Below are 17,960 nucleotides of genomic sequence, written 5' to 3'. Positions count from 1 at the left end.
CTCTCTCTCTCTCTCTCTCTCTCTCTCACACACACACACACACACACACACGCACACTTTTACAGGCGTTGGTGATACCCTAAATGAAACTATAAATAGTGTTTTAAACTCTAACTAAGGCTCCTTTTCAATCAGTTTAGGCCCCACAAGACTGACGTTTTAATAAACTGGTTCAAAACTGTGGCTTTCAAATATTTTGATGTAAAAGAATAACAAAATACATACCTGAACATCTGAAAAATATTTTACTTTTCACCAAAAAAGGAGGAATTTATTTACACAATTTAATTATTAAAGTAACTCATAGGATTTGTTCTGACACAACAGCATCTTGCTGAAACCAATAATCAAATAATTGTGTAAAATGGGAATTAATTTTCTTTAACTTTTTTCCTCCAGTACCTTTTGTTGAATGGTGGAATGCTTTTGCTCCATCTCTCTTTTCTCCTTTGCTGCATCCACAACCAGTCGATCCAACTTTAGGAGAAAAGGAGAAAATTAGGCTTAACAGTTCAAGAAAGATTATTTTTTTATATCATATTCCCAATAAGTCAGTCAATTTAAGTTAACTTCAAAAGGCATTTTGGCTACAAATTTAAAGTGGAATTTTTTTCTAGTATCATATCTTCTTTGAGAAGGTCTTTAACTCCTCTAGGGAAAAAGTTTCTAAGAACAGCTATGGTGATAAGCAAATTTATCAAGGACCCAACAGCAATAACATGTTCACTCCAGGAATAAAGAGAATGACTCTAGCTTAAGTTGCCTGCTGACCCACTCAGCAATTCTGGTAGACACAATCAAGGGCAGAAAGAAGATATACTGGTGATTTTTTTCCCCAAACAGAAAAAGTAGCAGCCAAGCTAGTGTGTGCCAGCTGTCACAAGTTCAACTTAACATACACGTCCAATCACTCAAGATGCTTTATGTTTTCAAGTTGACTTGCTAATGTTATAATCAAATCTCAAAGGTAGAAAAAATTATTCAGCAGATAATAGAGGAAGCTAAATAAATTAGTAATAACAATTCAATAGTAATCATTCATTAGATCAGGGTATAAAATCACACAATTTTAAGGTTCTTTTTAAAAAATTTAAAAACTTATAAAATCCATTTCTTTTTCGTTCCTTTCCATCAGAAGATAATTATTTGATTTCCAGTATTATGACAAAAGCACTGGCTTCTTGAATTCCTCTTTGCTGAAGTAACAGAGAATTGGGTTACAAAACACTCCATTACATGGGTCTACTCTTCTAGACTGTGATGTACTGTCATCTCATCTTTGAACACGCATCATCTCTAACTGAACAATGAGTAAATAAAAATGTAAATGTCAACAGAATATGGAGAAAGACAAAGTATTACTGTCCAAATGTTTCAGTTGATCTCCTTTAAAAACTAAATTGAAAAAAGCCTTCTTAAAATAATATGTAAGTTTGGGATTAATAGATACACATTACTACATATAAAATAGATAAACAGCAAGGACCTCTTGAATAGCATAAATAATTATATTCAATTTCTTGTAATAAGCTGTAATGAAAAAGAATCTGAAAAAAGATATATGTAAAACTGAATCGTTTTGCTGTACACATGAGAATAACACTGTAAATCAACTAGACTTCAATAAAAAATAAGACGATATGATCCTTTATTCACTACCACAAATTTTGTTTTTTTCTACAGGAGACTAATTCTGGCCACAGAATCTTAATATCACTGAACAGTAATAAAGAACCCCCCCCCCAAAAAAAAACCACACACTGGAACAGAACTATCACTATTATAAAATACTTGATTTAGATGGCGGCTATACTACTCCACTTTAGGATTTAATTCATACATACCTTAGTAGACATGTCACATTGATTTAAAGGGTAATGCTGTACTAGGAAAATGTTAGTCCTCCAACAGTTTCTTATACTGAATGAGTGGAATAAGCATTATACCATGGTTTACAGCCTTTAATTGAATGGCATATAAATATTATTCATTCATTCAGACTAAGTGTAGTAGAAGGCAGCTCCCAAGATTCAAATTAATGTTTAAAAGTTTGCATGCATGTCCCTTCCATACCAGTACTACAATGCAAATGATGGTTTCTGCTTGTCAAATTGGTAACAAATTTCTCTGCCGCATCCCACCCCACTGCTTTGCAGCAGAAAGGGGAAAAATGCCTCTCCCTGCTGGAGAAGAAGTATAAAGAAAAATACCTCTTTCAACATGGTGGAGTGTTGGAGGGCATACAAGTTGGGGAGATACAAAGGCTGTGTCCCAAGTTTCTATCAGTGCTGGACATCATGAGTTTAACAGGCTCCTATAACCAGCCAGGTGCCCCCAATTCTCTGCCTGTGTTCTGAACCTCTTCCACTTCTGCCATCTCAGGTATCACCATTTCTCCTCTGCTCTTTAACTTCTCCCATTCCCATCTGCTTATATATTTGTGCAAATTTAATAAATAAGCCTTAAATAAAACCTTCCTCCAACCCATATTCCTCTCTAGCTATCTACCTTCTCCTTTTCCTTCACAACACAACTTCTTAAAAAATTTTCCCTGATCTCCACTTGCCCATTTCATATTCATCTACCCACTGTAATTTAACTTTAAGCTCATGGACCCTCAACTCTCACAGAGATAACAAATAACCTTCTTGCTGCTAAACCCAAGAGGTAGTTCTCAGTGCTAGGTTTATTTGACCTTCTTTTCCAGCATTTGTACAGACAAGTACCCCCATCTTTTTGAGACAATCTTTCCTTGCCCTGTGCTGTCACAGCATCTAGGTTTTCCAAATCCTCTCTTATCTATGTTCTCATGGAGTTCCTCTTACCTAGCCATCTCTTAAAAGTAAGTCATTCTCAGGGCTCTGTCCCAAGCCAGATTCTCTTCTTACTCCATGCTAGCGGACCTTGATCTTAACTTACAAAATCAAAATTATTAGGCATGGTGTTTGGACATTTATTTTTTTTTTAAATAGCTCCATAGATTTTGAGATACCTATTAACTCTCCTTGGGTTGGTAAACCCACTCTTGTAGCTGCAATTAGCAATTATATGCTATTGACTCCTTTAGTCTTTCTCTTGAGCTCTAGATGTATCCACTTAGATATCCTAGCCTCAAAAATCAACACATTTAAACCTGAACTCATCATGTCCCTCCACCCTCTAATAGGCTATATATTAAATATTCTTCAAGTCTTTCTATTTATCTCCACCCCTACCGTCATGACAATAGTTCCAGATGCCGTTATCTCATAACTGAATTACTGAAAGAATATCCTAACTGGCCACTTCCAACCAGGCCATATTACCCCCAAGGGACTATAGGCATTGGGGTTTAGGTGCTGATTTTCAAAGACCTGCAGAATTACTTGAGACCTGGGAGGGTAAAAGGTACAAAACTGGTATTAACAAATGTCAGCTGCTATGATAACTTGTGTGTGATACAGTTATTTGTAAACTCTGGTATTTTACTTTTTACTGATAATAAGTTAGTCTATATTGGCCACACATACACACAACACAAAAATTCTCAAAACATACAATTATTGAAACTAGTCAATTACAAACCAATGCATTTTTTGATAAATTATATTTAATGTAAGATAAGGGTATGACCTAAAGTGTGATAAAATGTAAGGAGTGCCTAGAGCCAGGAAAGGTCTTCCCTTCTTCCCAAGTCTGGGTTAGATGTCCTGTCTATATGTTCCAATAACACTCTGACACTCCAATATGCGGTAGAGACAGTTAGCTGTCCCCCAATATCCATTCTCTTCTTCCTTCTTAACAATAGAACCCCCAAATTCTAGTAGGTAACATGGTTACCTGATTTAAGACTATATTTCTCAGCTTCCCTTGCAACCAGTGTGACATTGAGACATACACAGAAGTGGCATACACAATTTCCAGGAAATATCCTTAAAAAGAGGGAATGAATCTTTCCCCTTTCCTCCTTCCAGTTGGCTGGAATTTGGGTATGATGGCTAAAGCGTGATAAGCCACTTTGAACCATCAGGTAGAATCAAAAGCTATAATAAGCCTTGGTCCTTGCAGATTAAGTGACCATCATACCAGGCCTATGATTTTACAAAGAAGAAATAAATTTCTATCTTGTTGAAGCTCCTACTATTTCTGGTTTTCTATCACATGCAAATAAATCTAATCTCAATTTATACACCCAGAAAGGATACTTAGCACAGAGATTAATTAATACTTGTTATTTTCTTCCAATAGATTAAGTTCAGTAGAGGCAGGGAAGAGCATCTCTGTAATTCACGGCATAACATCCCTCTCCCACACCATCCCAACACACACACACACGTACCACATTTATTTTTGGTCAATAAATGCAATTCTCATTCTATTCTTATCTTTTTCCCATTTACCTAAACTTTTTTTTTCATCCTTAATTCCCTCTCCTCAAAATGTAACCTGAAACAATTTGGGAAAGAAAATCACCTAAAAATTGATATTATTAAATCCAGAAAGCTCATCATCAACCAAAAAAGAATATTGGAGAACAGATTGAATACAAAGTTCTGCTTACTTAGATTTCAAAAATAATCTGAACATGATAAAATTTCAATATGATTCTTATACGTAATTCATGCATGTGCATGTATAAAATGAAAAAGTTCCCAAGAGTTCTACAATCTTAAGATTCTAAAATTTTTTATTCAAAATAGCAAAATGCAAGTTTTTAAAAAATTTAAAAAAAGCTTTAACTCAAATGAAAAACCAATTAGGACAGAAACTCAGTTATCCAAATATAAAAAACAAAAAAATAAATCCAGCTATGTATACTGTAAAACAAACACTTTCAAATTCTTTTTAAATTAAATTAAATTCTTTTAAATTCTTCTTTTCAGTATCCTCCTATACTATCTATAACTTATCCTTTAAGCCTCATATACTATCTATAACTTTCCTTTAATCTTTGTTACACATTTAACCTATACATAAATCTTCTGTAGCACCAGACTTCTTCATTAAATAAATGAAATGTCAAATTTCCCAATATGCTAAATTTCTTTAGAAATACAGACACTGGAACAAAGGCAACAAAAGCATAAATAAATAAGTCAGACTACATCAAACTGAAAAGCTTCTGTATAGCAAAGAAAATTATCAACAAAAAGAAAGGACAACCTGCCAAATGGCAGAAAATATTTTCAAATCATGTATTTGATAAGGGGTTAATATCCAAAATACATAAATAATTCAAGACACCTCAGTAGCACCACCCCCCACCAAAAAAAAAAAAATCCAATTAAACAATGGGCTGAGAATCTGAAGAGATTTTTGTACTGAAGACACAGATGGCCAATAGGTGGTCAAAGGTACTCAATGTTACTAATCATGAGGGAAATGTAAATCAAAACCACAATGAGCTGTCTGTTGCCTCACACCTATTAGAATCGCTGTCATCAAAAAGACAAGAAATGAGTGTTGAGGATGCGGAGAAAAGGGAACTCTTGCACACTGCTGGTGAGAATGAAATTGGTGCAGCCACTATGAAAACAGTATGGAGGTTCTTCAAAAAATCAAAAATAGAACTGCCATATCCAACAATTCCACTTCTAGGTATTTATCTGAAGGAATTAAAGACACTAACTTGAAAAGATATCTGCACCCCCATGTTCACTGCAGCATTATTTAGCCAAGATATGAAAATAACCTAAGCGTCCATCAATAGATAAATGGATTAAAAATCCACACACACATAAAATATTATTCAGCCATTTTAAAAAGGAAATCCTGCCTTTTGCGACAACATAGGTGGACCCTGAGGGCATTAAACTAAGCAATATAAGTCAGACAGAGAAAGACAACTATTGTATGATCTCAATGATACGTGGAATCTGAAAAAAAAAAAAAAAAAAAAAGAACTCACAGAACAGACTGGAGGTTGCCAGTGGTGGGGGCTGGGGAGTGGGTAAAATGGTATAAAAAGGTACAGAACTTCCAGTCATAAAATAAACAAGTCCTGGGGGGGGTGTAGCATGATGCCTAGAGTTAATAATACTGTATTGTATATTTGAAAATTGTTTAAAGAGTAGATCTTAAAAGTTCTCATTAGAAGAAAAAAATTTATAACTGTGGAATGATGAATGTTAACTGGACTACTGTGGTGATCATTTTGCAATATATATATATGCTGAATCATTATGTTGTGCACCTGAAACTAATGTTATACGTCAGGCAAATCTCAACTTAAAAAAAATTCAGATATCGGTATATAACACAAAATCACGAAGTACAGTACATTACCTGGGCACCAAGATCCTTCATGTAGGGCCCAAGTTCACTAAACAGATCATATCCTTGATGAAAGAAGGCCAAATGGGCATACATAAAGGATAACATCTAACATGAGGGGGGAAAAAAAAGTTAGCATTTTAAAATCATTCATTAGATAAACATTCTGAAATTTAAAAAAAATTCTTATCTTAACTATAGTTTAAAAATTACTCCATAAGAGCCCAAAATATCAAACCTATTTAAAATTAAACTGCATCATTTTTCTTAAAAGAGTATTTCAGAAATATCTGCAAATATGAGAAAAATTTAATTAAAAGAAGTTTCCAATTGATTTAAAATTAAATGTCTCAAATTTTAGTTGTTTACAGTGTAGCCAGATGATCAAAATTTATATTTTAATAATTCAAAGAAGCAAGTTTTCAATAGGTTCACCACCTTCCTAGGGACATTATAAAATATCTCTGTCTTTCAACCAAACTCACTGGCAAAACCTTAAATTACAAATAAAACATTAAAAGATCAGAAGGGGAAATATAAAGCTCTCAAAACAAAACAATCACAAACATTTCACAACCTGCTAGATCACTACGCACAACCCAAAGTAGAGGCAATGCTCATTCTTATTCTAAGATACCAAAATGAAATGAGGCAACAGATTTTGCCAATACAGAGGGTTTGTTATATTCCTTCCAAAAATGTCATGAATAGGTGAAGATTTTTTTCAAGTTTTCCTGTATTTCACTTATTCATGAGAGAAAAATCATTTCTTATTTTTTAGCTAAGTTTTTACATGAGAAGGAATTAAATAATCCAATCGCTATACTGAATCCACTAAACATCTAAGTTATTTTTAGCAAGAAGAGACATCTATTTAATTCTCTGAAATCTAAAATAGGTCATAAGGTCCTTAATTCTTAAGAATCCTTCAAAAGAAAAAATTTTGGAAGAGAAAAACCAATAAAATAAAACTCTCAGACAAAAGGACAAAGCTCACTAAAAGATTATTCTAGAATTAGATAACAGCAGTTGTACAACTTTGTGAATACGATTTTAAAAATACTAATTATGTAAATAAGAGAAGAGATTAATAGCTACAATTACATAAAAATGTAAAAAATCCCAAGGCATTATAAGCATATTAAAAGATAAATGATAAACTAGAAAAAAAAAAAACACATGACAAAGAGCTAATAGTCTTAATATACAAGAGATGTTATAAATCAATATGAAAAACATGAAGATTCCAACAGAAAAAGAGACAAAGAACATAGAGAACACAACCAGCCAAGAAAAAGAAAAGGGGAAAAAAATGTTCATACTCACCTGTATTAAAGAAATCTAAAACTAAACAGTAATATGGCATTTTCTATCTACCAAATTGTGGGTAGAGTAGGGAAAATTAATACCCAGGGTTGGTACAATGTGGGAAAAATGTTCATTCTTACACACTATTTGTGGAAATTTTGTGTAACACTTGAAATTTGACAGTATTTTTTAGAAATCTTAATAAATGCTTAAACCTTTTGACTAATCTCTTGTCTTACTCTATCCTAAGGAAATAACCATATTATTCATTAGAATGATCACTATAATACTATTTTTTTAAATTTTTTTTATTGATTTATAATCATTTTACAATGTTGTGTCAAATTCCAGCGTAGAGCACAGTTTTTCAGTTATACATGAGCATATATATATTCATTGTCACATTTTTTCTCTGTATACTACTATTTTTTATGCCAAAAACAGGAAAATTACTTAAAAACCCATTAATGGGTGAAGTTGATTTATGATATACTCAAGGTGAACAAACTGTGATCTGGAAACTATATTCAGCCCCACCACCTGTTTTCAGACGGCCTATGAGCTAATAATAGTTTCTGTATTTTTAAATGGTTGAAAGAAAATGAAAAGACATGAAATTCGTGTCATGTGAAAATTATATAATAAAATTCAAATTTCCATGTTCATAAAAAAAGTTTTATTGGAACACAGTCCTGCCATTCATTTACATATCTGTGGCTGCTTTCTCATTACAACAGCACAGCTGAGTAGTTGCAACACAGACCATATGGCCCACAAAACCTAACATATTTACTACCTGGCCCTTCAAAAAAGAGTCTGCCCTTCCCCTAGTATATTCACATGGTAGAATTCTACCTGGCCACAAAAGCCATTGGTAAATAAAAAATATTTAATGACATATGATGATATTAGAGTGTATTAGTGAAAAAAAGTTATAAGACAGTATATGGGAATGATTCTTATTTTGTTTGTTTTTAAAATATTAAATATAATTTTAAAAGATGTACATACATGTTCACGTATACACACAAACAGGCACACATACACACACAGAAAAAAAAGACAAAGATTACGCCAAGGTATTAACCGTAGTTCTCTCTTGGTAGTAGAATTTATAAGTATTTTTATTCTGTCTTCATACGTTTTATTTTCCAATTTTCTACAACTAACATACATTACTCTCAATCTGGAAAAGTAGATGTAGGTAAACAGGAGGTACAATGTATTTATCTGATAAGAAATAACAAAATTAACATAGAATTTAGGACAAAGCTAGGTGGGGACAAGGATCAAAAAGCAGTATCATTAAGGTCCTCTGAGAAACAAACAAACTTCAATGATCTTAGTCAGAGGGAAGAAATAGTTTCTAAGGTTCTCAAAATATGAAAGAATGTAATGCCTATACCACTACCATCCTCTGCCCACCTTGTTAACTTTAGGACAAAAAAATGGGCAAATAAAAAAATCATTGTTGCTATGGTTGTGTAAAGGCTCAGGGAAAAAACAGTGATCCTCAAATTTCATCTCCAAAAGGGCTCATACATCATCATCAACCACCCGAAGGGAAAGAATTCTGTAAATGATACTCTCAGTCTTGAATATTTAAATGTCCACTCAAGTAGTTCACAGTGTATTAATGGATGAGACATACCTAAATAACTACATGAAGGAGACAAAAAACGGCTAAGTAACATATAAGCAGTACAAAAAGATTAGTAAGATTAATTATGAACCTGGAATAAATAAGTAAGTCAATAAATAATTACACATATACGCATACACATACAATGATGCTTCAAACACTCAAAACACATATATTTAGTTTCATATTAAAATATTTGGAACATCATTTCAATATATAGCTTACTGATTTCAGGATTTCTGATCTCCTTTTTGATTGAAGGACGTTAATCTGAGGGAAAATACATTTGGTTAATCACCCATGCATTATTTTAAAAACTAATCTAGAATGCAGTGTTGTAAAATTTGCTTATTCTAATGGTTTAATACTTCCCCAGAAAAGTAAATAAAAACACAGTTCAAATTTTTCACCTTTAGACTCGCTTTTTGCAAAAACAGTTAAGACAAACATACCAATGAAACTCATCCATTTTCAACTCAAAGAAAAAATGCCCATATTTAAATTATAATATTATAGTGATACAGTTATCATTTGATAAACATTTGAGTTTCTTAGAATTCCATCTTTTCTCCACCCTCATCTAATTGCTCTCATTAAAATCCTTCAACATCAGTCGTTACTACAAACTCTCATCGCTTTCACCACTGCCACGAACCACCATAGTATCTTTTCCTGACAGCCACAGCTGTCTCTAAACTAGTCTCTAAACTAGTCCATTTCCACTCCTGACTCCTTACCATTCATTCTCCACAGAGCAACCAGAGTGATCTTTTTAAATAATAACTAAGACCATGTTACATCTATCTTACTACCTTTCAACTCCCTACCATAGCCCTCAAGGCCTACCTCTCCAAGATAGTTCTCTACTTTCCCCCTTTCTGTGCTCCAACCATAGCCCAAGACCATTCCCACCTCAAGGCCTTCATCTATTTGTTCTGTCTCCATGTCGTGATTTTTCTGCCCAGATGGACACAAGGCTCTTATCAGGTCCCACCTTAAACACTATCTCCTACAAAGGTCAAAAGTAGGCTCTTTAGCACTCTTTAGTACATCAATTCTATTTCCTTCATAGTATTTACATAACTACCTTATATTTTCTTATTTATTTATTTATTTCCCCCAGCTAAAATGTAAGCTCCATAAGATCAAGGTCTTGCCTTATTCACAAAAGTATTCTCCAAGTTGTATACATTAAACACTCAATAAATATAAATAAATTAAATAAATTAATGGACCTTAAATAAATATTTTAATAAGACTAAACTATTGCAAGATCAGTAAATTATGAAAACTGTCTCTGGTGATATCTACCCCATCTCTAGAAATTCCTAACAAACATTTTATTTTTGTCTGTTATTATATATCAGCTTAATGAAATAAAGTGTTTACACAAGAAAACAATCACTCTTTGCTAAACTCGTCAAAAAATTATAGAATATCTGCCTTTTTTATATGTACTTTCCACTGAATATTCTGCCTATTGTTTTATAAGATAATTTTAAAGCACTGATCAGAAAACAGAACAGACTCAGGAAAATCCAAGTAACTTTGCTTATTTAAGCACTAGTTTCTTCTGCATGTCCGTTTCAAGGCCTATTCAGATTTGAAAACTAAAATACTAACTTTCAAATGCTCAAAGTAAAAGCTTAGAAAAATATTTCAAGTGCCTCTGTTTCGTATCTTTTTTTTTCTGTTTTGGCAATTTAAAAACAGCATATATGAGAAAAGCAAAAGTATATTCAAATATTTAGAAAAGCTAAAGCATGACAAACTTTATAAATCTGAATATTTATAACCTACTGCCCTCTAAAATAGACACGTTGGTCATATAATAAAATAACACAAAGGTTCTTGTCAGAAAAACCAAATTGGCTAATAGTTACAAAAGAGGCGGGGTCCTAATTTAAAACTACTGGATGGACACCAAAGGAAATGGATAATTTATAATATGTAAGTTTGAAGATAATGAATATTTTAGCTGAATTTCCCCACCCCAAATAAAATTTTAAATTAAGCCATTCACTCCTCCAAATAAACATTAACTATCTACTTTCTAACCACTGGACCAGAGGGAAGGGATACAATCTAGGAGTAGGAAAGACACATAAATAAATAATCACGATAAATGGGATAAGTGCTCTAACTGTAACGTGCATGACAGTATAATGGCAGCACAGAGGAAGCAGACGCACGAATGATTCATTTTACTTGGAGAATATGAGTAACTCTGACCACAGAACAGAGAATGAATTGCTAATGGGAAGGTAAAAGCAATGCAAGAAAGACCAATTTGTGTAAGAACATCTTGATACTCTAGATAAGAAACAGTAAGAATTGCTGTTGGACATGCAGCAGAGTGAGAAAGAACAGATTTAAGAGTTACATAGAACTTCTCAAGGCAGTTTTCATTGTTAGATACAGGAGCTGAAAATGAAGAGTATATCTGATGTGATTCTCCAATTTTGAATTTCTATGATTAAGAAGCTGATACCACTCAGCTAGGTAAGGGCAATAAGAAGTCATTTGGGAAGAAGAGAGACTTCAGTTTTGGACACAAAAGAATGAGATACTTCTGAGAAAAGGCCATTTTGTCATCTATTTATAGCGGTATTCAAGCAAAGGACATGATGAAACTGTAAGGGACAACAATAAGACCACAGATGGAACCCTAAAAGGGAGACTGTAAAGGTGGACAAAGGATAGAAACCCAAGGTGGAAATTGAAAAGTAAGAGGGAAATCTAAAAGTGGTTTAAGATACATCAAGACAAAAGTATGTTTCAAGAAAAAGAGTATAGTCTACCATTTCAGTGAAATGCAATAGTCATGTTGGTTAAAAACTGAAATGTATCTGATGAATAAGACCTTAACACAGCCATTTCAGTAGTGGGTAGCCAGATTCAGTACTACTGCAGGGAGAGGTGTGAATGTGAAGTAGGTAAGAGGAAGACAGGAAATACAGACTACTCCATTTTAGCAGCCTTTCAATAATAAATGGAGTGTACTTAATTTTTTAAAATTTAACTTCTCACTTACTGAATATGAACTTAGTAGAAACAAATCTTAAAGTCGTTTTCTACCATTTTGCACAAGTTATCTAAGTAGTTTGTAATCACTATATTGCATATGGTTACTTAAGTATATATTTTTAAGGAATATTCTGTGATCACTGTTAAGTCAACCATCTATGAGAACTCCACTGTCCCAAATCATCACAATTTACCAACTATCAATCTCTACTTTTAAAGAACAGCAACTAATGTAAATATGAAAACATTATTTCTAGAAATAGTTTTTGTTTGGCACAATGTGAGCTTTCATACCTCTAAGAACCTACTCTAAAGAGGTAATCAGAAATGTGGCAAAAGATTGGAATACAAAGATGTTATATCGCTTACAATTAGTAAAAATTGTATTTTCATTATTGTCAGTAAAAACTGGCAATACTATGTCAGATAACTGGATGTTAATTAAATGGACACAGCATCTCCATAGAATGAAATTCAGCAACTAATCATGCTTTTCACAACATTGAGAAAAGGGGGAAGTATAATGTTAAGTGAACAGGAAAGAAATCAAAACCAAAGGTATACATATCCATACACATATATGTACATACACAGGTAGACACTCAGACACATGGAAAATTTTCCCAAAAGGCCATGGCTTAATGATCATGGTTTTAAACTCAAAGAAATAGTATTACTTATTCTTTTCAGGACATTTACTCAAAAGTAATGACATGTTCAGTAAGCATTTTTTTGAAAACATATAATAAATGTACCTGAAGTACGTAATCAAGGGCTATGTGTCGAAAACATTTTCTTGTTGCTGTCAGAATATTTGTGGCTTCTTCAACTTCATGCTGTTTATTTCTTTGTACTTGAGCATTTTTTACTAATGCATTTTCTTTTTCTTCACTGACTTTTTCAAACTGCTTCTTGGCATCTTTGAATTTTCTAAGATCTCTAAAAAAATTAAAATAGTGAAACTCTTATAAAACTTCTTCTAAACAAAAACCTTAGCAAAATTACATTTAGAATTTAATTCTTATGTTCCTCTGTTTATTTGATTCACTGTGCAGTAACACTCAACAGCTCTTCCAACTAAAATATACATTATTTTTTGAGTCCATACTATTCCTGATATAGTCAGCTAACACTTCCTTACTTAAGTCTATATAATTACAGGTAGAAATAAATTATCATTCTGAAATTAACATTACAGAAATATAAAAGGCAAAGTTAATTTTTTTTTTTTTTACTAAAGACAAATTCAGAGACATGTACCAATATTTAACCAAATGACTTTTAAACAGTAGTATACACCATAGGGAACTTGTTAAAAATGCAAACTCCAAGGGTGTCTTTGTGATAATTCAATTCTTTATGTCTTTGGCATAAATCCTAGAAATCTGAGGGGTTTTTTTAAAAAATACCCCCATGAATTTAGGATTATGGGTGGTCTAGAGACCATAGTTTATGAAACAACATTCATTTCTTGTTTAAGAGAGTTATGGGCCAAAGGGCATGAATATATTCTTAAAATGCACATACATAATGCTTTCGAAAGCATTATGTATCAATAAAGGGTAACAATATCCATTTCAACAGTCTGAAAATCTGAAATCTTGATTCATTAATGATCTTAGGTAAATATACAGCAACCCTTTGCATTTACTTTTTCTACCAAGGAACTAGGCAAAATGCCTTGAAGACAAATGATTTTAAAATAATAATAATAAAGTATACCTAACAAAGACTTTAAACTCTTTGTAAGAAGGCATAAATTTTCATGTATACACTTATAAAGACATTCTGAATGTTAGTCTATTATGAAGTAATTATAAACAATCTATAAAACATCACCTTCAGAACAACAAATTTTAACCTACTAAAACAGCAGTGCATTATGTTCATGAAGTCTGCCTCTATTTATAGCTTGTAACATTTGAAAGCTATATCATAATCAACTTGACTGTTATTTTATACATCCTCAGTCAGAAATTAAAAGAGAAAAACTGAATTACTAACATGGAAAAGGAAAACTTTCCTACCTGGAAAGTTCAGGTATTTTTTATTTCTAGTTTCATTTCATTTCACATAAAACATGGTGACTATGTCACAAAAAGTTTGCTTTTATTATTTATTATGCACCTCCATTATTCATTCGCATATATTCTATTATCTTATCTTCAAAGAAAATACCATATTGAGATAACTACAAAGGATAGTATTTCAACCACTTTTGGGATTTGCTTTGATTCTGAAAGTTTATTAGATTATTTATTTACATTAAATTTTTTAAAAATCTATAACAATTCAATTTATGTATCCTGAACACAAATTTCACAATATAAATGATTCACTGAAAGGCATGAAGTCTGACTCCTTTCAGAGTAATTCAGGAAGAAATGCAATATACATTTCACAAAGAAAAAAACCAAACAAACAAAAACTCTAATATTTTCAGTAAGTCATGGTCTATAACTTCTCTCAAAAGATACCAACTCCCTCATGTGATCATTAGCTGGTTGCTTTTCTTACGACTCTCTTCACTGCAATTGACTTACTCTTTAACAAAGTTCTGAAGCTGTGCCTTAATTGATCTCTGAGTTTGGTCAAATAGGATCTAAAAGAAAAGAAGGAACATTAAACAATTATAAAGTAAACTAAGAAAATTATTTTCATTAGTTCTGTAACCATTACATCCGTCCATCAATATTCCAATTCTATGACATTTGCAGCAACATAGATGGACCTGGAGATCGTCATTCTAAGTGAAGTAAGCCAGAAAGAGAAAGAAAAATACCATATGATATCACTCATATGTGGAATAAAAAAAAAAGGCACCAATGAACTTACTTACAAAACAGAAACAGACTCATGGACATAGAAAACAAATTTATGGTTACCAGCAGGTAAAGGAGATGGGAAGGGATAGACTGGGAGTTCGAGATTTGCAGACACTAACTACTATATATAAAATAACAAGTTTCTTCTGTATAGTACAGGGAACTATAGTCAATATCTTGTAACCTATATTGAAAAAAGAATATGAAAATGAGTATAATATGTATGTATATATATGACTGAAATATTATGCTGTATACCAGAAATTGACACAACATTGTAAACTGACTATACTTCAATAAAAAAATTACAATTCTAATAAAATCTATATTTCTTAAAGAAGATGACATAAGAAATAAGCATTAAGAAAAATGATTTTCAAGCCAATTTCATCTGTTTAAAAAATAAAATTATTTCTCTTTACAGAGGAAACCAAATCTGCATTAATATTTAAATAAAATGTTCAATCAGTAGAGCAATTTATTTCCTTGATTTTAATTCAATCTTTGAAAGACAACCTAAAAGAATAATTCAAATTCTACTCTACCCACCACAAAAATCTTACTTTAATATATCAAAACACAGCAAGTGAAAACAACTCCAAAACTCCCTTATACCTTAGCTAGAGGTTTCTCATTTAGGAAGAGCAGGGGATTTAAATGTTTTACATACTGAATTCAAGTAAATACTACACAGCCCTTCAGGTTAAATGATTGCTAAGATCAGAGTCAAGAATAAAATTTTAGAAAACACAACCACACAAAATCTATGGGATGCAGCAAAAGCAATCCTAAGAGGGAAGTTCATAGTGATACAGGCCTACCTCAAAAAATAAGAACAATTTCAAATAAACAACCTCACCTATCACCCAAAAGAAGCACATAAAGAAGAACAAATAAAACCTAAAGTCAGTAGAAGGAAAGAAATAATAAATATCAGGGAGGAAATAAACAAAATAAAGATTAAAAAACAATGGAAAAAAAATCAATAAAACCAAGAGCTGGTTTTTTGAAAGAGTAAACAAAATTGACAAACTTCTGGCTAGGATCACCAAGAAGAAAACAGCAAGTATCCAAATAAACAAAGTAAGAAATGAAAGAGAAGAAATTACAACCAATACCACAGAAATACAAAAAGCCGTAAGAAAATACTCAGAACAATTATATGCCAACAAATTTGGCAACGTAAAAGAAATCCACAAGTTTCTAGAAATATACAGTCCACAAAAAATGAATCAAGAAGAAATAGATCATTTGAACACATTGATTACTAGGAATCAAATAGAATCTGTAATTTAAAAAAAACAAAAAACAAAAAAACCTCCCTGCAAACAAAAGTCCAGGACCAGATGTCTTCCCTGGGGAATTCTACCAAATATACAAACAAGAACTTATACCAATGCATCTCAAACTCTTTCAAAAGACTGAAGGGAGGGAACGCTCCCAAACTCATTCTACGAAGCCACCATTACCCTGATACCAAAACCAGAAAAAGACACTACCAAAAAAGAAAATTAAGGGCCAGTATCTTTGATGAATACAGATGCAAAAGTTCTCAACAAAATATTAGCAAACTGAATCCAACACCTACATTCAAGATCATAAAAGATCATACACTACATTCAAGTTGGATTCATCCTAGGGACACAAAAGGATGGTTCAACATACACAAATCAATCAATATGATACACCATGTCAACAAACAAAAGGACAAAAATCACATGATCATCTCAATGCAGAAAAAGTTTTGATAAAATTCAATATTCACTTATGATAAAAAAAAAAAACTCTTACCAAAATAACTATAGAGGAAACATATCTCAACATAATAAAACCTATTTATGACAAACCCACAGCCAGCATAATACTCAACAGTGAAAAAGTTAAAAGCCTTCCTGCTAAAATCTGAAACAAGACAAGGATGCCCATTCTCACCACTTCTATTCAACATGGTATTGAAAGTCCAATCCATAGCAATCAGGCAAGAAAAAGAAATAAAAGAGATTCAAATTGGAAGGGAAGAGGTAAAACTGTCACTATATGCAGATGACAGGATACTACATAGAGAAAACTCTATAAGACTCCACACAAAAACTACTAGAGCTAATAAACGAATTTAGCAACATCTCAGGTTACAAGATTAACATACAGGAATTTGTTGCATTTCTTTATACTAACAATGAAATATCAGAAAGGGAAAGTAAAAAAGCAATCCCTTTTAAAACTGTACCAAATACAATACAATACAATACAATACAATACTTAGGAATAAACCTGAACAAGGAGGTGAAAGATTTACACACTGAGAACTATAAAACATTGATAAAGGAAAAGTAGATGAATTTAAGAAATGGAAAGATATCCCATGCTCTTAGACTTCAAGAATTAATATGGTTAAAATGGCCATACTACCCAAAGTAGTATACAGGTTTAATGTGATCCCTACCAAATTACCAAGGACATTTTTCATAGAAATAGAATATATTATCCTAAAACTTATGTGGAATCACTAAAGACCCAGAATTGCCAAAGCAATACTGAATAAAAAGAATGAAGTGAGAGGTCTAACCCTCCTAGACTTCAGACAATACTACAAAGCTACAGTAATTAAAACAGCATGGTACTGACACAAAAACAGACATGTGGACCAATGGAACAGAGCAGAGAGTCCAGAAATAAACACACACACCTACAGTCAATTAATCTTCAATAAAGGAGGTAAGAATATAAAATGGAGAAAAGACAGTCCCTTTAACAAGTGGTGTTGGGAAAGCCATACAGCTGCATGTAAATCAATGAAGTTAGAACATTCCTTGACACCACACACAAAAATAAACTCAAAGTGGCTTAAGACTTAAATATAAGACAGTACACCATAAATCTCCTAGAAGAAAGCATAGGCAAAACAT

General features: G+C 32.4%; 1 protein-coding gene across 3 annotated transcripts in view; it reads right to left on the bottom strand.

Annotated features, from left to right (window-relative positions):
- ACAP2 (ArfGAP with coiled-coil, ankyrin repeat and PH domains 2) overlaps positions 1 to 17,960 on the bottom strand; it is a 126,813-nt gene that overhangs the window by 40,480 nt on the left and 68,373 nt on the right. For all 3 annotated transcript variants that reach the window (XM_074365572.1, XM_074365578.1, XM_074365579.1), the window contains exons 5-9: positions 14,773 to 14,831; positions 12,985 to 13,168; positions 9,428 to 9,472; positions 6,265 to 6,360; positions 403 to 477 (exon numbers count right to left, since the gene is read on the bottom strand). In XM_074365572.1, the coding sequence (XP_074221673.1) occupies positions 403 to 477; positions 6,265 to 6,360; positions 9,428 to 9,472; positions 12,985 to 13,168; positions 14,773 to 14,831 (459 nt within the window). The remainder of the gene's footprint in view (positions 1 to 402; positions 478 to 6,264; positions 6,361 to 9,427; positions 9,473 to 12,984; positions 13,169 to 14,772; positions 14,832 to 17,960) is intronic.

This window comes from Camelus bactrianus, chromosome 1 (genome assembly GCF_048773025.1).
Source record: "Camelus bactrianus isolate YW-2024 breed Bactrian camel chromosome 1, ASM4877302v1, whole genome shotgun sequence".
Lineage (NCBI taxonomy): Eukaryota > Metazoa > Chordata > Mammalia > Artiodactyla > Camelidae > Camelus > Camelus bactrianus.
Note: the sequence above shows the minus strand (reverse complement) of the source record. Positions and strands in the feature narration are given on the sequence as shown.